The sequence below is a fragment of the Sceloporus occidentalis genome, unplaced genomic scaffold (assembly GCF_023333645.1).
Source record: "Sceloporus occidentalis isolate IW3139 unplaced genomic scaffold, rSceOcc1.0.p SCAF_2, whole genome shotgun sequence".
NCBI lineage: Eukaryota > Metazoa > Chordata > Lepidosauria > Squamata > Phrynosomatidae > Sceloporus > Sceloporus occidentalis.
Window position 1 is genome coordinate 49,116,359 of NW_028316982.1, and position 24,637 is coordinate 49,140,995.

The 24,637-nt window shown below is 39.6% G+C and overlaps 1 protein-coding gene across 4 annotated transcripts in view; it reads right to left on the bottom strand.

Moving 5' to 3' along the window:
* The window catches only part of ANKMY1 (ankyrin repeat and MYND domain containing 1), a 65,796-nt gene extending 46,705 nt beyond the window's left edge, over window positions 1-19,091 (bottom strand). For all 4 annotated transcript variants that reach the window (XM_089509290.1, XM_089509289.1, XM_089509287.1 and 1 more), the window contains exons 1-4: window positions 18,988-19,091; window positions 11,708-12,026; window positions 2,797-2,943; window positions 403-872 (exon numbers count right to left, since the gene is read on the bottom strand). In XM_089509290.1, coding sequence (XP_089365416.1) covers window positions 403-872; window positions 2,797-2,943; window positions 11,708-12,026; window positions 18,988-19,013 — 962 coding nt within the window. In that variant the 5' untranslated portion in view covers window positions 19,014-19,091. The remainder of the gene's footprint in view (window positions 1-402; window positions 873-2,796; window positions 2,944-11,707; window positions 12,027-18,987) is intronic.
* Between the last annotated feature and the right edge of the window lie 5,546 nt (window positions 19,092-24,637).

The window sequence follows — 24,637 nt, forward strand, 5'->3', positions numbered from 1 at the left end:
TCTACTCAAGGAAAGAAGACATCCTCCTAAAACTGGCCAGAGGAGGAGAGAGCAGGCTACCTTAAACCCACTAGCAACCATCTTCTTTACAAGATTTTAAAAAATCATTTTTTTAGTGTGCAACAAGCATTACCACTGCCAATGGAGGAGGTAAGAAAGTCAGCACAACTCTTAATTGGCACAGACATTTGCGCTTACATAAGGCTGGCATTTTATAAACATAGGGCTTCTTTGTAATTCAGCAGCAGTTGAAGGGACAGATGGGCACATATGGTGGAAGCTTTAAAAAAATCTCACTAAAGTCTAAATTGTCAGGCTGAAAAGATGAAGAGCAATAATAAATAAGAAGGTCTATGAAATTTATACTTAATCATCTATTCCATCCCACACATCAACACTTACCTATATTTATAGGTGTGTTTCTGCATCTTAATAAGAAAAGGAGTTATATTGGTTAGAGGCCAATGCTTTTCATAAGCAAAGCATTTTCTTTTCTTAAAATACTGGAAATCAAACTCTTTCAGGAAGGCGCGAGTAAGTGGAAGATGCTCTGCATCAATTGAGTATATGTACATGTTTTCAGGCAAAGTGTAGCTGTCATCATTTAAGAGAAGACGCTTGAAGTTGTAGAAAAATGGGTCCTTCTCCTCATTCAGATCCCACATTGTAATGCTATCCTCTGAAACATATTCTCTGTTGGACTCAGCATCAAAATAAGTGCTGAGTTCTGGAAAAGCTGAAAGAGTAAAATAGCTAGGTATTTCCGTACACAGTTTAATTATATGACTTCGATGCCACAAGCCAACATCTTGACTGTAATCTGGGTAAGTTTCAATTCCTGGTCCAAAACGTTCATCAGCCTTATAAAGCCCCTTCAAAAGAAAAAAGAAAAACAAATTCAAGAACAACAGAAGATATGAGGGAAAAACAGAATAACAGACTTTAAATCAACTTGCAAAATTAAGGTTCTCGCCTTACCATGATATAGTTCAATATGATCCTGTTGTCTAAAATCATTCATTTACCAACAGGATATATTATTAGCACTGACTTTTTGTGAATAGTACTACTTGAAACCAAAAGGAGTAACATAATATAGGATCTACAACACTACAGAACTTGTAGAAACTGAAATTGCATCTAATATTAGTAGCAGTTATGTGTTCTGTCAGTCAAATTCAAAATCACCTTTGGCTTCTCTGGTAGGTCCAAGAGACAGGAATAAATAAAAACAAAAATATATACAAGAAAAATCCCTGGTAGTTTTAAATGTTTCTCATTATGCTGAATTTAGAACTAATCCTCTCGGACGATGTGTTCCACAGCAGGGACGTAGCTAGGATTTTAGGAAGGGGGGGGGGGTCCAGACTAAGTGCCACCATTATAATGGGGCTTGAGTGTGGCGGCGCAGCAGCACACACCATTCATTTTTCTAATGGAAGGGGGGGTCCAGACCCCAAGAACCCCGCCCCCCTTGGCTACATCCCTGTCCACAGACACACTAAAGACAGGACACAAATACTTAGAATGTTTGGTAACTAAGGAATTCACAAACATACAAACTGCTGGAAAAAAGAAAAGGGAGGAAAGTTCAAAAAGTTATTCAAACTGTGTAAATGTGAATACAGCATAGCCCTGTCCAATAGGCCAGCACTCTGTGAATCCATTCAGATGCAACATTAAACCACAGTTTAACATTACAAGAATGAGTTGCAGCAAACCTTGGACTCCCCTGCTCCCTGTTTCTTCCTCCTCAGGTGCAAGGCGAAATTCAGAAGCTTTGGTTTCTGTTTTAGATTGACCTCTGCCCTGTCATGTCATCTCAACCCAGTGGTTAATCTAAGCTTTGGTTTGTTGAAAAACGCCATTGGTTATAAAACTGGCTTGTTCCAATTAACCACAGTAATAATTAAACACAGTTTGTCCAGATTTAAGTGCCATGCCAAATTGCAATCTAAAATGGGAACAGCGGTTTCCTGTCTTGGGGGGGGGGGGGCACACAAGGGCAAGGCTCATTGTGGTTCAACCTTTTCATGTTAAAACATATTTAGTATTACATAACAATGCAATTAATGTGTTCTAAGTATTCCTGTTCCTCCTCAGATATACTAAAACTCTATGAGTCCCTTTGTATAAAATTATTAACCTGCTCTTCCTGAATCAGAAAGCCATCTCCTTGATTAACAAGAACAGCAATGTAAAATGATGATAGTAAACATACTGATGTTCATTAATTATCAACAAATATTTAAGCAGAAAGTCACACAAAGCACAGAGAAAAATCTAGTTAAGCAAACTAGGAAACAGAAAGAGCAAAGAAGAATTTGATCCACAAATTATACACGAGGAACAAAGTCTGGTGAATACTTTTTCTAGCAACTAGAGCAGGAAGAAAACCCTACATCTGCTGATGCTTCTACACCAAGTTGTATATGTATGACATTGTATGTACCTCAACCTCTCTGTTTTAGCTTGCTTTTTTACATGAAGGAATTGACAGCTTTTATTATAGGGACAAGACTACATGTTTATCCAGCAGATATTACCAACACTTCTCAGACATTTTCTACATTCTGTGCAAATTGATTGTGGAATATACATTCAGTATTACTCTCAAGGCAAATTATAGAACAATCCAATTAGAAATAAACTAACTTCTCAATTCCGAGTGAACAAATCTTTACTACTTTTGAAACTTATATGAAAAATTCAACAAAATAAGCATTCTGCAATCATTTGCTGCACTTCTTTATTTTATATTCTCTGATAACACTATGGTCAACATCTTCTAATTACCTGAAATCTTCTTCCATCATTAAATTCCATGGTCCCATAGCCTTCTTTACGACTAAGATAAAATGATCCTGAAAATTTTGAACCATCAGGCCAAAAGTAAACCCCCTTGCCATGACGATGATCTTTATAAAACTGACCTATGTATCTCTGTAATAAAGGAGAAAGTAAAATATGCAGACAATAATGTTTAAATGTAAGGACCACGATAATGGCTGAGCACAGCAGGAAAGAAAAGTTTCTGACATTTGCATTGCTTGCAAAGGTACAAATTCAAGCTGTTTTAAGAAAAATATACTAAAATGACAACAGGTACAGGTTTGTATCCAACAGTGTCGTTTTGGTAATATAAATCTCTACCCTTGTGGCCAATTAGTTTTCAACCTTGTGCAAGTAAGAAATTGATTTTAGTTTCTTAAGCCATCATGTAGTCAATTATTTCATTACACTAGGTATTAGTTCTGCTAGCCACACTTATTTTTCTTCTAGTATTTGTGCAACTACTATGAAAAAACACTACTGATCTGTCCTATATAGTTACACTAGAAACAACTTAGAAATATTTTTCTTTTCAAAAATTAATGCTTGGTCTTCTTAACAGGGTATAAGTACAAAGGATCGTGTGTATATTGCAAAAGCTCAAATTATACGTCACATGATTTGCCAGCATAGTGTAGTGGTTTGAGTTTAGGACTATGACTGAAGACCAGGGTTTGATTTCTAGCTCAGCCATGAAAGCCACTGGGAGACCTTGGACAAGTCACATGCTCTCAGCCTCAGGAAAGGCAATGGCAAACCTCTAAATAAATCTTGCAAAGAAACCCCCATGGTAGGTTCACCTTAGGGTCACCATAAGTCAGAAATGACTTGAAGGCACACAACAACAACAACAACAAATACATCATGTTAGGTTATGCTATTTATCAAATGTTTAATAGAATTGTCACCTATCAAAATGTGATATATTACTGTATAACAAAACAGTTATCTGTAAGTTCAGAATGTTCATGCCTTCATAAAAATCCCAGGGTTCAGTGAACAATCAGATTCATATATGTGCATTTCTTTTTTTCCTTTCAATTGTTATGAAAGAAAGAAAAAACAGCTGAAAGTAGTTAACAAGGGACAGAGCAACATAATAAATATGTACCATTCATTTAAATCTGTGTATGTATGCGTATACACACATCAAAATTACAAACATATCTATGGGGATTTAAAACACTTTTTTAGTCTGATTTCTGTAAGGGAAAGTTCTGTATGGATTTAGCTCCCACTGAAACCAATAACACTTTCTGAAGTTCGAGTGCTGTTCACCTGGAAGTAAATCTTGTTTACCTGAAAGTGACTTACTTCTAAGAGGTTTTTATAAGGATTGCATTATAAAAGTGGTTAACTTTGGCTGGATTGTGCCATAAATTGCAAGTCCCACAACGCCAATGTCAAGATAATTCATGCAGTAACATTCACAGAAACAGTAGAAATCTTTTGCAGAAAAGGTTCTGTATGACTGTCGAGCACCGACAGCGAAGCTTACGGACTGCAGTTTGTGCTTGCCTATTTCTGGAAATGTACCACTTCCAAATACAAACATGGAATCTTGGAATACTAGATCTCTTAGTACTAGGATAAGACACCATCAGGGAATACCAGGGAGTAGAAAAGTGGGGCTAGGGGGAAAAAATCTGGCCTCTAAATCTAGAGAGCTGCTGATAGTCCAAATTAACAGTATGCTAGATAACCAACAGTCCTATTACCGTAAGTATTGTAAGGCAGACTCCTAAGCAGAATTAATGGCATAAAGAAGCAACATGTAAACCAGTGGTTCCCAAACTTTGGTCCTCCCAATGTTTTAGACTTCAGCCCCCAGAATTCCTCACTACTGCCAAACTGACTGGGACTTCTGGGAGTTGAAGTCCAAAACATCTGGAAGACCAAAGTTTGGAAATCACTGATATAAATACATAATCAAAAGTAGCAGAATACCTAAAAGGATATGTACAGGCCAGGGATGGGAAGTGCAAGGCTTTTGAAACGTTGTTGAATTGTAGCTCCAATCAGTCCTTCCCAGTTCACCCTAAGAAAGAACCAAGGGAGTTGTACTGCAAGAACATCTGGAAAGGCATAGCTGCCTACACCTGACATATATGCTATCTGAAATGAGAAACCTAATGTGACAGACAGTCCAGTCCTACATACAGAAGGACGTTCATTCTAATGGGGCAATCTTCTAAATAAATGGATACTAGATTACAGTCTGCGTCTACAATCTCATACATGCTTACTGGGAAATAAATCCCATTGAACTCAGTGAAATTTACTTCTCAGTATATAAGTTTAGACTTGAGCTGGCAGAAGGGTAGACCCAAAAAATTGGTACTGTATTTGTTTATCATATCACCTCATGGGCTCTAGATACCAAACACCTGGCCTAATAACAAAAATACATGTCAACCCTAAGGTATATTATTTGAGAGGATGAATAGATTCAATGCAAACAATAAGAACAAAAGAAATGTCTTGTCTAAACAAAGATCCATGAAAGCCAGTGATTTCTTTCCCACTGCAGCCAAACACCTGCCATCAAAAAGGTCACAAGTAGTTCTTATGCTGCTGTTCCCAATAATGTAATGCCTCTATGAAATATCTATAGAGTCATTATAATTGGAAGACACTGCTAGATCTATCCTCTTCCATGAATCCTCAGATGACCTCAAAAGGGACTAGATGTATTCATTATTATTATTATTATTATTAACCTTTATAAATAAAGGTTAATAATAATAATAATAATAATAATAATAATAATGAATACATCTAGTCCCTTTTGAGGTCATCTGAGGTAGTGTCCTGCCATTACGAAATATTTTAGCAGGAGATTGCATAAATTAATTGGGTACTATGAAAAGGATATGCTTTTGTCAGTCTTAAATAGCCTGAAAATCAGTTTCAATTGATGTTCTGATATCATGAGAGAACAACTGCTCTCTCTAACCACCTTTTTGACTATCATTCATATTTTATAAAACTATCAATATCTTACTTCCTATTCCACACCAGCCCTAAACTTAAGATAGGAACTCATGCTTCCCAGTATATACATGCACAAAGAAATGTTATGATTCACACATGAGAAATGTTAATTAATACATACATTAATGTTCATCTACATATTATAGTATAAATTACTATGTTAATTTGGAATTGGAGCTGAGCTGTGGTTTGTAGGAGCCATAACTTGTCTAATTTGTGAATCATATTAAACTATCATGATTCCAATTGAAGGGAGGAGGGAGGATGCAAATTAAAAAGACTGCCCAAGATCTGAACCTGGATTTAACCATCACAACAATCAATGTGGGAAACAGTCTCTCTGCCTTTCTCTCTCTCTTACACAGACACAAAACTATTATACAATACCTATCCAAAAGGTTTGGCCAAGGTATCATGATTTCTAAATATGTTTACGATCCAGACTATCAAGATGTTTTCAGCCTGCCCCTCCCAGCAGCAATCATTCTTGCACCATAGCCACCCCCAGAGTGAGTGACCCTCCAGAGCATTATCCTCTAGAAGTGCCAAAAGTGAAAACCAGCCATGTGTGCACACATACACCCGTGTATGACAATATCTAGGCCCATCTTGCTGCTCCACAAACAGGAAATATAAAGATTAGTGGAGATTCTCAGAGAAATTTAATAGGTGAAGTACAGTGACAAGTTACAACAAAGTGCAATTCCACAGAACTCTCACATAGAATTTTGTGGCAAGAAATGAAGAGCAGATTTAACTAATATTTTCAGGAGAGTCTGAACATGGCAGCATTCATTTGCAAGTCAGTAAGCTTATTCCACACGGCTTCATCCAGGGGAAATGACTGCACAGAAACTTATTGAGAAATATAACATTTAATAAAAATGGAATATATGGAGGATAAAGTTCAAACAAAGCTAGTACCCTTGCTCAAGCCAGGATTTACAATCTTGAAAATTTTCATTAATATTAGATTACTGTGAATTACTTTCATTGCATATCAGAAACAATGGATAAACTCAAATATACCCTGTTATAGAGATATATTTATTAAATTCTGTTCTAGTAAACATTGTTGAGCACAAACAAGGAAACTGAAATAATCTATTTTACAAAAGGAACAAATAGAATATATGAAATTATTGTTTGCTTATGTTACACATTTATGACTATCACACATACACACGCACATATTCCTAACACACTGGAAAAATCCTTGTTAATAAAGACAATCTAGATCCAAATCCCTTACAAGGAAAAACAGTACTGTAAACAAAGTCACAAAAGTTATGAGCCCACAAGAAGCTACAGACCTGTTCCTCCACCTTCAGCACAAAAGCACAGGCTACTGGGAAAGGTGGGATATTAAATAAATAAACAAATAAATATCTTGCAGAGGATCACTGGGCACTGGAACCGTTATCCACTTAGTGGACTAGAACAAATTTGTTTTTTAACAAGTATGCTAAAGGAGGAGAGATGTACCTCTCTCCCATTCCCATCATGTGCAACACATCTCTCACCCACTCCCATCATGTGATTTGACAGAGGAGGGGGGAAATGCTTCTCCAACAGCCCCTCATTCACTGCTGTGCAACCCATTCATTCTCTCCTGGTCTGGGTAAGGAAATTTTTCCACCTGTCCTAAATGGGGTCATGCTTCCTGTGAAGGACTCTGTTCGCAGTTTGGGGGTGCTTCTGGACTCATCGCTTCACCTTACTGCTCAGGTGGATGCGGCGGTCAGGAGCACCTGTTATCAGCTTTGGCTGATACGCCAACTGCGACCCTTCCTTGGCCGGGGGGACCTTGAAACCGTTATACATGCTCTGGTAACCTCTCGATTAGATTTCTGTAATGCGCTTTACATGGGGCAACCCTTGTACCAAACCCGGAAGCTTCAATTAGTGCAGAATATGGCTGCTCGGCTGGTTACTGGATGTTCCAGGGCCAACCATATAACACCAGTCCTAAAAGATCTCCATTGGCTGCCTATTCGCTTCCGGGCCGAATACAAGGTGTTGGTTATCACCTATAAAGCCCTAAATGGCTTGGGCCCAGGGTACTTGGAGGACCGCCTCTCCCCATACAATCCGCCCCGCACTCTCAGGTCGGGTGAAAGACATCTTTTAAGAGTTCCAGACGCTCGATATGTATCAGCTCAGAGGGCTTTCTCTATTTCAGCCCCTCAGCTCTGGAACTCCCTCCCCAATGAGCTCCGTACTTCCACCTCCCTCGATGCTTTCAAGAAGAACTTGAAGACTTTTTTGTTCCGCCAGGCTTTCCCCCCGTGAGCCTTGTGGTCATTCTTTTCCCCGTGGCAATGTCTTTGTGTATTCCATTCTACACAGCCACTTGTATAGAGTGTTGTTAGTTTTTTGTTTTTTGTTTTTTTTTACTGTTCTTAATTATTAACTTTGTATTATTTCATGCTAATGTTTCAATTGTCTTACTCTTTGATGTACACCGCTGTGATCGCTGGAATAGCGGTATAGAAATAAAATTATTTTATTATTATTATTATTATTATTATTATTATTATGTACATACTTCTTTTCACCTATGGCAACTAGGCAAGCTTACAAGAGAAAGCTGTGCAAAAGCATTATTGCTGGGGACAGGTAAAGGGATGGCTCTACCACCAGACACAAAACATTGTCAGTATTAACTACACATCAACCAAACAAACAGCACTGACAGTTCTATCTGCACTCGACAGTTCTGGGAAGAACTCAATTTAAGCAATCCTTCTACCTTTCTTTCCTTCTCCTCTGCTAAAGAGATTGGTGCTATCAGAGCAGTCAGCAACAATTATTTGCTCTAAATGTAAAGGTGGGAATATCTGGCTTGGCATCAAGTTATCAAGTCAGTTATATTTCCAATGTACTCCACACCCAGGGCTAGGGATATATTACTTTAAACATACTATAATATGACATATTTTTAAAAGAACACTAACCACAACTCAGCAGCAGATGACAAGATTTGCAGGCAGAAAGCCCTCGGTTACACTCTTAGCATCTCCAGCTAAAAGGTTCAGGCAATAAGTGATGTAAAAAACTTCAGCCACAAGACCCTGGAGAGGTGCGGCCAATCAGAACAGGCAACAATGGACTAGGGCTAGGATGGACAAATCGTGGCCCTCCAGATGTTGTTCAACTGCAACTTCCATAGGACATAGCCAGTATAGTCAGTGGTGGAACTTACAGCTCAGCAATGAGAACTGCATCTGGACAGGTTGTCCAGTCCTGGGCTAAGTGGTGAAATTGTGTGACCCATCATAAGGCAATTTGTTAATATTTGTTATTAGATTAAAATAGACACTAAAATGCCAGATTTTTTTTACAATTCTCAGTCTTTTTACAGTAGTTTTTTTAAAAGCCACTAAAAACTAGCCTGACAAATATTGTCTACTGATTTCTGGAAATATCAAAGCTCAAGCTTTGGTGAATCCTTTAAGAATGGACAAAACTTTTGCCACTGAGGCCCACCTACAAAATTTGCTGAGCACTTGGGCTCCAGAATCCAGTGTGTGGCCAGAGCAGCCTGTGACTAGGAACACACAGGCATGTATGAACATTTATTTATATGTATTCTCTCTCTCCCTCCCTCTCCTGACTGTGAAGAGCTGTCCTTGTTACAGTGGTGAAGGGCAGATTATGCTCCATTAAGCAGGGGGGTGACTCTTTCTGGTATATTGGTGAGAGCCACTACGATCCTAATTTTCATATGCTCTTCTGATCAGATAGAGCAGCCTCCCTCTCCATACCAGCAAGATGGGGTTGAAGAAACCCAAACACCTATTTGGCTAGTTGAAAGTAGATGAGTCCACATGGGAAAGTATGACTCTCCCAGTGTATCTTCTCAGCACTGCAGCTGCACTCCACCCAGTTGTCAAGCAGCTTGGAGAAAGCATGATAGACCTAGGGAAAAAGGCACACATTGAAAACAGCCCTCAAAAGGGCTGTAACCTAGCTGAAGTCTAAAGGCCCTAATACTAAGAATGCTTTTTAGGTAAGCTTGTTCTCAAAATTTGGTGTCATACGGAATAGCCTAAAGTAAGGTGATTGTCACACGGAGCCTTACTGTCCCTGAAACGTGGCTAAATCGCCCGTAAAGTATGCGAGTGTGATAGCTAATCATGCTTGCCTCCTGTGATTTAATCCTTTCCTGTCATCAAAGCGTTCGTGGAGCAGCCATTTCTTCAATAACGGAAGTTCCCGTTGTTGAAAAATGGCTGCTCCGCATTGATGACAGGAGAGGAACAGGAGGCTCAATGACGATTAAATCACAGGGAGCATGCGCAATTGGCTATCATACCTGTGCCTTTGCAGACAATTTAGCCACATTTCAGGGACAGTAAGGCTCCATGTGATAATTGCCTAAGTTCTCAGTTCTACTGAGAGACCACAATGGAGACAACATGGACGCCTCACCATGGTACATTCTAGCCTTTTTCATGTAGTATGCAGACATGTTTCTCATCAGTTTTATACAGAATGGTGAGTGGAAAAGAAGAGAACTGCTATACTTGGTATTAGAGATTTTCTTTAAAAAGCTCTCTGAATATACAGTACTAGATAACAAGCATTACCAAATCTGTGAAAGGCAGCAGGTGTTACCAAAGAAGCAGAGCCCTCCCTCCAGTCTATCTGATGCCATTCGGCCATGGAGGGAGAGATGCAGGCCCAGCTCCATTAGGCCTGGTCTAGATTAAGAAGCAGAACCCTCCCTCCAGTCCATCTGCCTTGGTCCAGGCCTCAGAGGGAGAGAAGAACTGCTGGACCTGATCCCCTTCCCCACCACCATTCCCTTCTCCTTTTGTGTCATGTCTTTTTAGATTGTAAGCCTGAGGGCAGGGAACCGTCTTATTAAAATAAAAATTGTAAGCCGCTCTGAAAGCGTTTAGGGCTGAAGGGTGGGGTATAAATACTGTAAATAAATAAATAAATAAATAAATAAATGTGTGTTTTAACTGGTGTTTATTGCATTTATTTGTGTTTATTGCATTTATATGTTTAATATATGAAACTATTAAATAAAAATGACTTTTTAAAAAAAGAGAATAAGGAATCTCCCACAACATTTGGTGAAATCATGAGATTAGACTCCTAAGGGCTACAAAATAAAGCCAGTATGATGCTGTGGTTTGACTGAAGACCAGGGTCCCCTCAACCATGCAAACCCAACGGGTGACCTTAGGCAAGTCAGAAACTCTCTCTGCCCCAGAGAAAGGCTCTAATACTAATACTGCCCCAGAGAAAGGCAAATGCAAACTGCTACTGAATTAATCTTGCCAAGAAAACCCCATGAAAGATTCACCTTAGAGTTGCTATAAGTCAGAAACAACTTGAAGGTACACGACAACAAATTGGAATGAGATGATTTTGCTAGTTCCTTCCTATCAAATATAGCCTACAGTACTTGGTGTTTGTTAGCAGTCTCCCATCCATGTACTAACCAAGGCTAATTCTGCTTAGCTTCTAAGATCAGACAGATCTGATACCTTTAGGGTATTACTGTATTTTGATTATAGTCAAGATAAAATTCAAAACAAACTGTTACACTTTAAAAAGCAACTCACAGTTAATTCAAAACAAATAGTTGGTCTCACTAAATCTGGACCACCAGCCCTGTCTACAGGTAAGACCTCCCTCTTTTGAGATGTTCTTCAAATGCTGTTTCAAGGCTGAAACCTTACATACATTTACTCAAAAGTAAACCATCTAGATTTACCTCTGAGTAAATACACTGAGATGATTATGAGAATAGTAAAGAAACAATGTTAAATGTTCATATCTGTGTGTGCTTACTCAGAAGTAAGTACAATGATCTCAGTGCTTTGGAATGTGAACGTGTATTTTAAATATTAGAGCAGTTTACCTCCCCATTGTCCCAAGCAAATTCTCCATATCCAAGTTTTAAATCAAAGGCAAATTCTCCTTTATAGCTGGAACCATCTGGCCATTCCTGGACACCAGTTTTATATTCAATCTTGTTATTGTTCAAGTCATCTTCAATAAATAGATATTCCTCTTCATTACTATCTTCCTCAGAATCTTTTGCCTCGTCTTCTTCTTCTTCTCCATCACCTTCATAACCAAGACCAGACTCCAGTTCAACATCAATATGAGTTTCTTCTCCTTTTCCACAGATATTATCATGTTGCAAGATGCTATCTCTTGTTTCATCTTTGCTCACTCTAAAATCATAAATAAGAAGATTAAATAATGTTCTTTTGCAGAACGCAGATAATCTAGCACTAGCTCTAAACACAAATCAGTAAACTGCATTGATTTCAAAGTTATTCTTTACTGTTAAGAATATTTATAAGCTGCCTTTTTTGGGCAAAACCTTTCAAACACTATACAACAGTTTCAAAAAGTATAAAAAACAATGGCAAAACCAAAATTAAGTATTAATCTATGAACCATTTCAGCCTTGTCCAAATTCAGTTACATGCAAGCTTAGCCACCTATGGCATATCACTATTCAAGCGGTCATATTTTGTACCAGTTGAAGATCCTTAGCAGTCTTTATAGACAATCTCATATACATCATGTTACAGTATTCCTGCCTGGATTCCACTACAATATGGGTAATTTAATAAGACTCTTACAAGGATCCTTAGGCAGAAATCCCACGTACACTTTACTTGTGACTAAGCTTCTGTGAATATAAGGACTGTAAAACTACTGCATTCTTGTCAGAGGGTTTTTGAAGTGACGGGCATGTTGACTAAGATCGCTTACACTGTACTGTTACAGCATCTTGATGCCATTTTAACTGTCATAACTCCAGCCTATCCAATTCTGTAGTTTTAGCTGATATTTAGAGTTTTCTGTGAGAGACCTTTAGTGCTTCCTCAGACTACAAACCTGAAGCATGCCTAACACTTTCAAGTCTTACAGGTAACATACTAATTACACTACTAATTAGACCAGACAGAGATCTAGTATCAGCAGTGGCAACAAAGTTACACAAAGAGGTGACTGTTGTATAAATTACTACACCCAATAAATCTATTGTCAAATATCCTCCCAAGCTATAATTAACAACATGGAAGAGAAAGCATTACTTAAATAAGACCACAGGATCACAGTACAGCAACACATCTATTCCAAATATCTACCTGCTACATGGCAAAGAATTACTAGTGAAGTCTGATTGATGGAGGATATGAACCAGAGAGTAAGAACAGAATCATAATCTTTTAGATCAATAATCATCTAAGGGCTTAAAATTGCTTCTGTCAAACAAAATACTATGCTATTGAAGTGTTCTTAGACCCAGGCTAAAAAAGCTTTAAAAACATATTAATGCTATGACACCTTTTAGGAAGTATTCTACTTATCTGATAAGATTTTGTATGTTTATAAGGTCATTTATTTATTTACTTATTTAAATATTTGTATCCTACCCTTTATCTGAAGATCTCTGGGCAGCTTAACAATAAAACCAATTTAACAAATTTAAAACTGTACAAATAATTGCAAAAGTTAGAATCATACAAGCCATTGTATTCCATAGTTTTTTGTGGGTTTTTCAGTCTATGTAGCCATGTTCTAGAAGAGTTTCTTCCTGACGTTTCGCCAGCTTCTGAAGATGCCAGCCACAGATGTTGGCGAAACGTCAGGAAGAAACTCTTCTAGAACATGGCCACACACTGTAGTCCGAAAAACCCACAAAAAACTATGGATGCCGACCATGAAAGCCTTTGACTTCACACTGTATTCTCATCACCATGTATGGATGTGAGACAGTGAGGAAAGTGAATAAGAGGAAAATCCATTCATTTGAAGATTTGATACTAGAGAAGAATGCTGAGGATACCGTGGACAGCTAAACAGACAAGCAAATGGGTCCTAAAAAAGATAAATCATGGTTTCTCCCTGGAAGTCAAGATGATAAATCTGATGTTCTTGTACTTTCATCACATCATAAGAAGGCATGACTCATTAGAAAAGACAATAATGCTAGCAAAGGTGGAGGCATAAAGACAGAGAGGAAGGCTATATGCTAGATCAGTGGACTCTATTAATGGTGTCACAGGTATAAATTTGTAGAACCTGAGCAAAGCAGCAGAGAATAGGAGGATTATCACACGGAGGCACTTATCGTCACTAAAATGCTGGTAAAATGTTCCTGAAGCGTTCCTGAAATGTTCCTGAAGCGCGAAGGTGTGATAGCCAGTCACGCTTCTAAATCATCATTGAGGTGTCCCGCTTCTCGCCCGTTGTCAGAGCATTCATGGAGCAGCCATTCTTTGAGTAACAGAAGTTCCCTTTCAGGACAGGAGAAAAGCAGGAAGCCTCAATGACGATTTAGAAGCACAACCAGCTATCACACCTTCATGCTTCAGAAACGCTTCAGAAACGTTCTGCCAACAGTAAGCCTCTGTGTGATAACAGCCTAGGAGTCTTAGGCCTGTTACAGACAGCCAAAATAAAGCTGCTTCAAGTCACTTTGGAGGTATGGTATTTCAATGATACATGCGGCCTAAGAGTCCAAAGGCCGCACCAAAGTCACGCTCCAGTCCTAAGGACTGGAGTGCAGCTTTGGTGAAGCTTCCAGGCTCTTAGGACTCATGCATCATTGAAATACCATACCTCCAAAGTGACTCGAAGCAGCTTTATTTTGGCTGTCTGTAACAGGCCTTAGAGATGTCTCATCCACAGGGTCACCATGAGTCGTGATCAAATCAAAGATGGTTATAACAAACAAATAATTAAAATAATTTTAAAAGGCTAAAAGACAATTTATTTTTTAAAAGGTTTAAAGGGTTAAAATCATTTAAAATAGTTTAAAATGAATTAGGACCATGTGCGTGGGAAGATTTTTGTAAAATTAGTTGGGCCCCAAAAGCTTTCATGAGCTATGTTTTTACTTGGCACCTAAACAGCAGCAATGTTGGCACTTATTAGGCCTCCAAAAGCAGGGTGTTCCATAAATGGGATGCCGCCCCAAAGAAAGCCCTCTCCCAAATTCTCACACAGCATATTCCTCTGGCTGATGGGGCAGATTTTAAACCTCAGGCAGGTGCATATTCAAGAAGACATTTCAAGTATCAAAGTCCAAAACCATTTAGGGCTTTAAATGTCATAACCAGCAGCTTGGATTTATACCAGAAACATTCTGGCAGCCAGTGCAATTCCTTCCAAACTATTATTACATGGTTTTTTAAATGATCTTCCTGTCAGCAATCTAGCATTTTGCACCACTTTCTGAATTGTCTTCAAGGACAGCCCCACAAAGAGTGCACTGTAATAGTCTACTCTGGAAGTTACCAGCACATGGGCTATTGGGGCTAAGTTCCCTGTCCAGGAAAAACCATAGCTAGCAGACCAGTTTAATCCAGTCCCAAGCACTCTAAGCCACAGAGTCCACTTGGGTTTCCCAAGGACAAAGATGGATCTAACAATACTCTTAAGCTGCGCACCTGTTCCATTCGGCGGAACACAACACTCTCCAGGGCTTATCCAACTCCCAAACCCAAGAACCACCAATACACAGAGCATCCATTTTATCAGAGTTCAACTTCAGTTTATTGGCCCTCATCCAGTCTATTACAGCATGCAGACACTAGTGCAGCAGATGGACAGCCTCAGCATATGGATGACACTGGTTGACCATGTCTGGTCTTCTCATTTCTCCTAGTTACAGGAAAAGAAAAGTCGCCTTCTGCAGCCCACTTCAACTCCTCCCCTTAATGACCCCCCAGCATCTTCATATGGCTTTTGAATAGCGGGGGAACAAGAGAGAACTCTGGCACCCAACAGCTTAGAGGTCATGAGGCTGAAAAGGAATCATCCAGTGCTACTCTCAAACCTACTCCACAAAAAGGAGCAGAACCACAGCAAAACAGTCACTCCTATCTGATGGAGCTGGCCCAGTAAGATACCATGATCACTAGTATCAAAAGCTACAGAGAGATCCAGAAAAATCAATAGGGTAACACCACCATCAGCCCCTGTATCTTTCACTCAAAGCAAGTCACCTGTCAGAACATTCCAGTGCTGTGTTCTGGCCTGAAACCAGACTAGAACAAGTTTAGATAGTCAGTTTCCTCCAAGAATGTCTGAAGTTGCCAAGACATTACAGGCTCACGCAAGCTGCCCAAAAAGGGGGTGTTAGCAATATGTTAGAAGTTTTCACGTACCTCTGAGTCTAGGGAGAACCTCTTCAAAAGCAGGAGCACCATTATTTCCTTCAAGGCAACAAGCATCTCCCTCTGACATAGTGAGGCATTTACCACCCTGCTAGACTCACCTGGTCAATACATCTCTTCTATCAACCAAGATAGGCAAGGGTCAAGCTTACATGTGGTGGACCAAATGTCTCATAAAAAGATTTTAAAAAATGACCACAGAAGAAATACAAAAATTCAATCTAGAAAATGAGAAAACTGAAATAGTTAAAAGAATTCCCATACCTAGGATCAAACACTGACCAGAGTGGTGACTGCAGTCAAGAAATAAGAAGACGAGGAATGGGAAGGACAACTATGAAAGAACTAGGAAAGATCTTGAAGAGCAGAGACATACAGCTGAGCACTAAAGTTAGTATAAGTCTGACCACTTTATTCCCAATCACCATATACAGATGAGAGAGCTGGACAGCGAAAAAAGTTTATAGAAAGAAAATTCATTTAAGATGTGGTGCTGGAGAAGAGTTCTCAGGATGCCATGGACAGCCAAGAAGACAATCGAATGGGTTCTTGAACAGATCAGGCCAGAGCTCTCCTTGGAAGCCAAGATGATCAAGTTGAGGCTATCATACTTTGGCCACATAATGAGAAGGCTTGGATCACTAGGAAAAACAATAATGCTGGGAAAGGTAGAGGGTAGGAGAAAGAGCAGGAGACCACAGACCAGATGGATGGACTCAGTCAGAGGGGTTGAAGGCTGGGCTTGCATGATCTGAACAAGGCAGTGGAGGGTAAGGATTCTTGGAGATGTCTCATTCACATGGTCACAAGCTGGAATCTACTTGAGGGCAGCTAACAATCATGTGTCTTAACCTTCTCTTCCCTGGGCTAAACATACCCAGTTCCCTAAGGGTATAGTTTCCAGACGCATCACTATTTTGGTTGCCCTCCTCTGGACACGCTCCAGCTTCTCAACATCATTTTTTAATTGTGGTGCCCAGAACTGGACACAGTATTCCAGGTGAGGCCTGACCAAAGCAGAATAGAGTGACATTACTTCCCTCAATTTAGGGAATGCTTCAATATATTCAGAAAGACTTTATGTCTTCATGTCACCAACATCTGGCTGCACTGTGGAATCTATCACGTTAAAAAATATCAGGTTTTGCTAAGTCAGTATGTATATTAAATTTACAGAAACGGGGCATACAGAATCTTTAGCACAGCGGTTTCCAAACCTTGGCCCTCCAGATGTTTTGAATTCTATCTCACTGAAGACTTAGTCACCTTGGCCACCTGGGAGATGAAGTCCAAAACATCTCGAGTACCAAAGTTTGGAAACTGCTGAGTGTTTCACTCATTATGGAACAATCTGGTTCTATATTCCATTCAAATCCAACTTCTGAACATGAAACTGACGACATTCCAGCAAACATCTACAAGGTAGTTATTGTTAGTTTAGATTTCTCTAAATATCCAATTAATTATTCCGAGGGTGTATAAATCACTAGTTTATATGCCACAACATTTTTCTATGTCTTTGGCTTATGTGTTTATGCATTTATTGATCCCCTTCCTTTCTGCCAAGAAGTCGGACTGAAACATAAACAAATAAAACTAAACTCATTAATTCGCAAAGAGGAGAGGAGAAGAGAGGAGGGGCTGGAGCCTTGTACTTCCCAGAAGGCTCAGGCCAAAGCAAACCACTGCAGCTCCTCCTTGTTAGTCACTCCTGCCATCTTGACCACTTGGATGACATTTGACCACATGTGTTTTCATCTGTGAAATGTTGGAGGGCCTTGATCCGAGTGGTTTGAGTGTTGGACGACAACTCTGGAGACCAGGGTTCAATTCCCAGTTCGGCAGTAAAACCCACTGGGTGACCTAGGTCAAGTCACACTCTCTCAGCCTCAGAGGATGGCAATGGCAAACCTCTTCTGAACGAAATCTTGCCAAGAAAACCCTGTGATAAGGTCACTTTAGGGTCGCCATAAGTCCAAAACGACTCGAAGGACCGCACAAAGCACACGTGCAGTTATGGCTTCACATCTGAGGACTGGGGCGCATGTGCCCCCCGAGGACAAAGAATCGGCTCCTCAGCTCATTATTATTATTATTATTAACCTTTATTTATGAAGCGCTGTAAATTTACACAGCGCTGTACATGCAATCTTTTTAGTTAGACGGATCCCTGCCCTCGGGCTTACAATCTAAAAAGACATGACACTGAAGGAGAAGGGAGTGGTGGAGGGAAAGGTCCAGCAATTCCTCTCTACCTCCAAGGCCTGGACCAAGGTAGATGGACTGGAGGGAGGGCTTGGCTTCATAATGGATGGTTCATCATTTTCCAGGGAAAATACATACTCTCAAGTAGGATAATGCATATACAGTACATAGCAATACAGGAGATGGTTTGATAAACAGACAACAAAAGAGCTCTGCTCTGGGCCCCACAACAAACTCCAACTCCCAGAATTCCATAGCCTTGAGCCAGAAAATAGTTAAAGCCATGCCAAACCAGGTTATTTCTCCAGTATGGATGCAGCCCAAATAAATATAAATAAATAAATAAGCATAGGGAGACCAAGGTTCAAATCCCGGCTCAGCCATGGAAACCCACTGGGTGACCTTGGGTGAGTCGCACTCTCTCAGCCTCAGAGGGTAGCCATGGCAACCCCCCCCCGAAGAAACTTGCCAAGACAGCCCTCATTAGAGAAACAAGGGTTATCCAGTCCAACCCACCCTGCCATGCAGGAATTCACAATCAAAGCACCCCATAAATTAAAATAATAATAACAAGGGGAACCTATCAAGGTTAGATTAGACCAGGCTTTTTTGCTTTTCCCTTCCTCTGAGGCTGAGAGAGTGTGACTTTGCCCAAGGTGCCCCATTGGGTTTGGGTGGTCCTGCGCGGACTCGAACCCGGGTCGCCAGAGTGTAGACCAGCACTCTAGCCACTGCACCACGCGGGAGGAGCCCCCAGCGCCCGTTTCCTATTCCTGAAACCGTTACCCACCGAAGCGCCCCCTGAACAGCCTCCATCCTCCGGCTCACCGCGCAAGCGCAGAATGACTGCAAGGGATGGGAGCAACGCAACAGACGGCAAAGGCTTGCTCGCAATAAAAGGCCGAAACCCACGGCGCCGCATCCAGGTTGCCATAGAAACTGAGGCGGAGCTTTGTGAAGTGAGGGCGGGGCTTTCCTTAGCTCCACCCCTCCATAGACTCTTGGTTGGTTGCTTTTCCTGTCCATCACTCTCTCTGACTGCCCTGGCTCAATGCTAGAGGACTCTGGGAACTGTAGTTTTGTGAGACATTGAGCCTTCTGTGTCAGAGGAGACCCTCTGGTGCCACAATAAACTACAATTCCCAGGATTCCCTAGCAGTGAGCCAGGGCAGTTAAATCAGTTTCAAACTGGATTATTATTCCTCCAGTGTGTTTTGGACCTCTGTCCCTCCTTTGTCCAGGCCCTGCCCTACATTTCAACTTTCTCTTCAGGAGGAATTTCAAAATGTCCTCCATTTTGAGCATGACTGAGAAGGATGGATTTATATGTGTATAGCATAAATAAAAGTGATAAAAAGAGGCATTACATACACTCAGACATAGCAAAACACATTCAAATAAACATGAAATACATCTTTAAAAACAAGACTTCCAGACCTAAAGCTATTATGTAATTGTCTTAGTATTTTAACATATTACAACTCTTTTATAATTAGAAATTAAACCTTCCTTTTAATTATTTTTAGATATAATAAAAATATTATTATTATTATTATTATTAAACTTTATAAAGCGTTGTAAGTAAGCAGCGCTGTACATAAAATACAATAAAATAAAATGGACCTGCTGGTGGCGTACATCATAATATCCATTTACAAAATTAATATTTATTTCAATTTTTTTATTTATTATGGTATTTATACCCCGCCATGCTTCAGCCGTAAAGGCTACAAAATCTACAGTGCTATATAAATAAAGCATAATAATAATAATAATAATAATAATAATAATATTTAACCTTATGGAAAAACACAATTTTAACTTTATCTACTACTTTGCCTTTTTTCCAATGGTTTTTTTTTTTATTTTTCCAGTCTGTTTTTAATTTGGTTGAGATGATTTTTGAGTCCAGAATTTATTCACATATTCCATTACCGTCCGTCTTTAAATTTACCTAACGAGTCAAATTTAGTCTTGATAAAATGTAGATTTGGGACTAAAGTCATCTTAATTTTTTTCCTCCTGTATGATTTCTAACACTTTTGCCTGATGAAGAAGCCAGTGGAGCTTCAAAAACTTGCAACATGTGTTTTGTGCATTTTTGTTGAACTAATAAAGGCATCACTGTTTTGTGGATTTAGGATGTTATTGTACTTTGCGACATGGCCATCATAGCTACCCATAGGTATAGTAACCCAAAGTTACTGTCTAAGCAATCATGCTTTTTTCATGCAAAGGTGTGGCGTTACTTTCTGGACTTTATCTCCCAGAATCCCCCAACAAGATGATCGTGCTGCATGGAAGTTCTGGCAGCCCCAGGGTAACTAAGGCCCAGTGCACACGGGCCAAAAGCAGCGTGGCGCCGCCAATACTAGGGTTAGGGAGGGCGCAGCAACCGCACACTCCCGAACCCTAATACGTAAGGACGCCTGCATCATGGTGACTTCCCATCCATACAGGGGCCGCCATGATGTCACCGCCACCGTACAGCAACCAGACATCGCTAGCAGGAAGTGGCAGCATGGCGGCTCCCCTTCTGGCTCTTTTTTTATGGCACGTCTGTGCTGCAGCATGGAGATGCTGCAGCACAGATACAGGGCAAAGATGGGCGGCACAGTGACAGAGCCATCCATCTGTACTGCCCCTAGATGTCATAACTGCAAAAGAGGACAAGGCACCACAAAATGTAGGACTTTATAAAATAAAAGCTACAAACACTAACATATAAATCCATGTTTCTTACTCATGCTCAAAATGGAGGACATTTTGAAATTCTTCCTGAACGAAAAGCAGGGATGTAGGATATGTTCTGGAAAGAAGGACATCTAGTCACCCTGGGTAGCTCTGATTAAAAAAAAGACAACAACCCGCACACAACCATTTTGCAGCTCTTATTTGGGCACAGTATCCTATATAACTATAATCAAGTCTCTACTATAATTTGAAAGTTAATTCTGCCATGCACACAGAAAGTGTATACTGTATAAGGAAATTCATTCCCTGAGGATGGGTCCTTACCTAACCAAAAGAGCTGCATCCACACACATACTTTAGATAAATTTTTCAAGATTAAAAACTTGCAAAATCCACAGGTGGCAAATACCTTTATTACGACTATTAACTATAATTTGTTAGGGCTGGCTATAAGTCTATAGTGTACAAGCTTTCAGGTTGTCCAAAACTCTTTGTCAGTCTAAGTGGTAAAACAATAGGGGTGGGGGGAGAAGAAGGGAAGGAAGGAAGGAAGGTAGGTAGGAAGGAAGACCCCTTAAAACCTGTACCCTATTTTGGAAATGTTTGTGCTTCTCTCTGTGTGTAATTTTTTATCATCTACTCTGAGAATGTTCTGGCTAACTTGGTATTTTACACACAATTATAGAATTATAATTGGTCCTAATAAAGTTTTTGCTCAGCAGTGAGTTGTGAACTTTTTTGTTTTTGTTTTGTTTGTTTTGTTGTTCTTATTGGATCAATACAGCTACTTTCATTTTTATGAACAACTTACATTTGCTTTTACAACTAGTCCTGTGCATATTAAAAAAAAATTGGTATTCTCTAGCGGATATATGGATTCACTGACCAAATAAGTGCAGAGATGAAATGCTTGTCCTCTTGCAGCAACAGTGATGGGTTTTTCTGAAACTACTGCTGATTACAATTCTTTTTTATTTCCAGTACATTACACACAGCTGGCTTAATGGTTTGAGTGTTGGACTGTGACTCCAGAGACCAGGGTTTGATTCCCACCTTGGCCATGGGTGATCTTGGGCAAGTCACATGCTCTCAGCCTCAGGAAAAGATAATGGCAAACCTCTGAAAAAAATATTGTAAAGAAAACCCCATGATAGGCTCGCTATAAATCAGAAACAACTTGAAGGCACACAACAATAACAATTATTGTTACATTACACATACCTATTTCCCACCTCTGAGTCAACTATACACAGAGTAATGCAGAAATCTGTATTATCAATAATGGGGGAGGCAAGAATTATGGAAGTGCTATATGAAGGGGAAAACCTCAGTATTTGCTTTGATTGATGGGCATATGATGAAATAAATGAAAGTAACTTAAGTGACCTTGCACCAGTAACTCTCTGATTGAACTCACAAACCTATTGTGATGATAACTGCCTGATAAACAAGAGAGGGTTATTGTTACATTGTGTTCATTGGAGGAGATGCAGGATGTAAATATAATTAATAAATATAAATAATAAAGTGATGGTGGTGAATGGACATTAAATACATTATTTCTAAACGGCACAATAAATTTGTCATTTTCAACAAGCTTTGTTCTAAGTTTTATAGGTCAGAATACAGGGCCATAGCCTCCCTCAATGCATTCCAATAGCTGTCTGCAATATCTTTTTGGCCATTGTGAACAGTACTTAAAAACTATTGTGTAAACTGGTCACCTTTGGTTTTAACACATGGCCTCATAGTACAGTGGTAGAACACAGTCTTTGCATCTGAAAGATCCCAGGTTCCATCTTTGGCATCCCCAGGTAGTAGTGCTATTGGATTTATCCTCTTCATTTATATTCCACCTTTTCCTCAAAACTGGAACTTGAGGTGGTTTACAAATTAAAATAGATACAAGTAAAACAATTCATAGGTAGCACTGTGAAAAGGTCCTATTTCTGGAGTTCCCTGGTTAGTCAGTGCAGACAATACTGAGCATGGTAGATCAGTAATGCAAGGGGATCAATAATAAAGACACTACTTAAATACTTAATTCCAATGGCCAGAAATGGAAATGGAATAATTCAGATGTTTCGAGTCTTTCCACACTTTTTATGGGCATGTACTAAAAATTGACAAAATGAGCATTGGAATGCATTAGTTCCTTCTGAATGTCTACAGGAATATTGGTATTTTTACAGTATACTTTTGTAAAGGAGTCATAGTTATAAACCGTCATGCTTATGCTGTATAGTTAGTATTTCTGTGAGACAAGCAGTAGTTTTTATACAAAGTGCCATCCTGAGCCCCACCTTTCCTTTTTTCCAGCTGAAAAGCAAAGAAACAAAAGGGAGAAATGCTCTTCCTTAAATAAGATTCATTTGCCCCCTAACCAATATCCGTGGTCATGTAAATTCTGGTGGAGAAATGTAAATGCCTCATCTAATGGATAAAGTCATTGTTGCTGTTATGTGCCTTCGAGTCGTTTCTGACTTATGGCAATCCTAAGGTAAACCTATCATGAGTTTTCTTGGCAGGGTTTGTGTAGAAGAAGTTTGCCATTGCAGTCCCCTGACGTTGAGAGAATGTGACTTGCACAAAGCCACCCTGTGGGTTTCATGGCTGAGCTGGGAATTGAACCCAGATCTCCAGAGTTGTAGTCCAACATTCAAACCACTACACCACGCTGGTTCTCATGCTACCTACAAAATAATTTGGGAGTGCTCCTAGATCCATGTATCCCCTCTGCTTTCCAGGGTAAGGCGCAGGCTTAATGCACTTTGGATTATTTTAGTAATCCTCCTTCTCCCCAAAAGGAGTCCTTTAACTACTATAATTCTGATTTGTGGGGAGCTACCTGGAAGGCAGTTCAAAAACATTAATTGGTCCCAAATATGCAGCCAGATTAATTATGGCATTAGTTTCATGAAATATGCAGCACCACCCACTCTGTGTAATATCCATTGATTGAACATTTATTTTTGCAATAAATCCAAGGGTTTTGAGTTTATCTTTAAGTCCGTTTATGGAATACTTGAGGAAGTACCTTTTTTCATATGTTTCTTCCCATTATTTTGAAATGTGAACGGGAGAAAACATCTTTCAAGTCATATAATTATCTAGCCTGTCTGTCAGCACTGTTGGCCACAACTAAACAGTCATTTTTTATGATTGTCCCTCAGGTTCTGGAATAGGTTCCCAAGTGGTGTGCAGGCAGCAGAGCGTGGAAACCCACAAAATCTATCACATACAAGAAGAATCATTTTAAAGAGCTGCAGAGACCACTCTTCAATAAGCCTTTTATGATCAGATGCTGTTTCACTTGGAGCACTTGCTTCTTTACCCTATGTCCATCTGAAGTTCAAAGGATTTCAAAACGGCCCTGGATGAATGCCAACAAATCAGGCCAAAAATTACAGGTGTTAAAGTGATGCTGACCTAAGTTATTTTAACATGATATATGCCAATACTTTGGCCATCTCCTGACTGAACAAGCAGGTGTGTATTTAAATAAGAAGGTTCACACTTTCCTTTCAAAATAGGTTTACCCTTTGTGGTTCTAGAACGTTCTTGATAAATTACTGCAGAATGTGTAAAATCCCTGAAGAAAGACTCTGAAAAGCTAAACAATAAAAATAGAAAGTGTAAAATCATAATTTAAAGACTAACCTGTATTTATTAGATGGTGACCCAAAGTATCATCCAGTCTTCCGTATGTATGTGTTCATGAGAGATGGGTGGAGGTGTAACGTTTG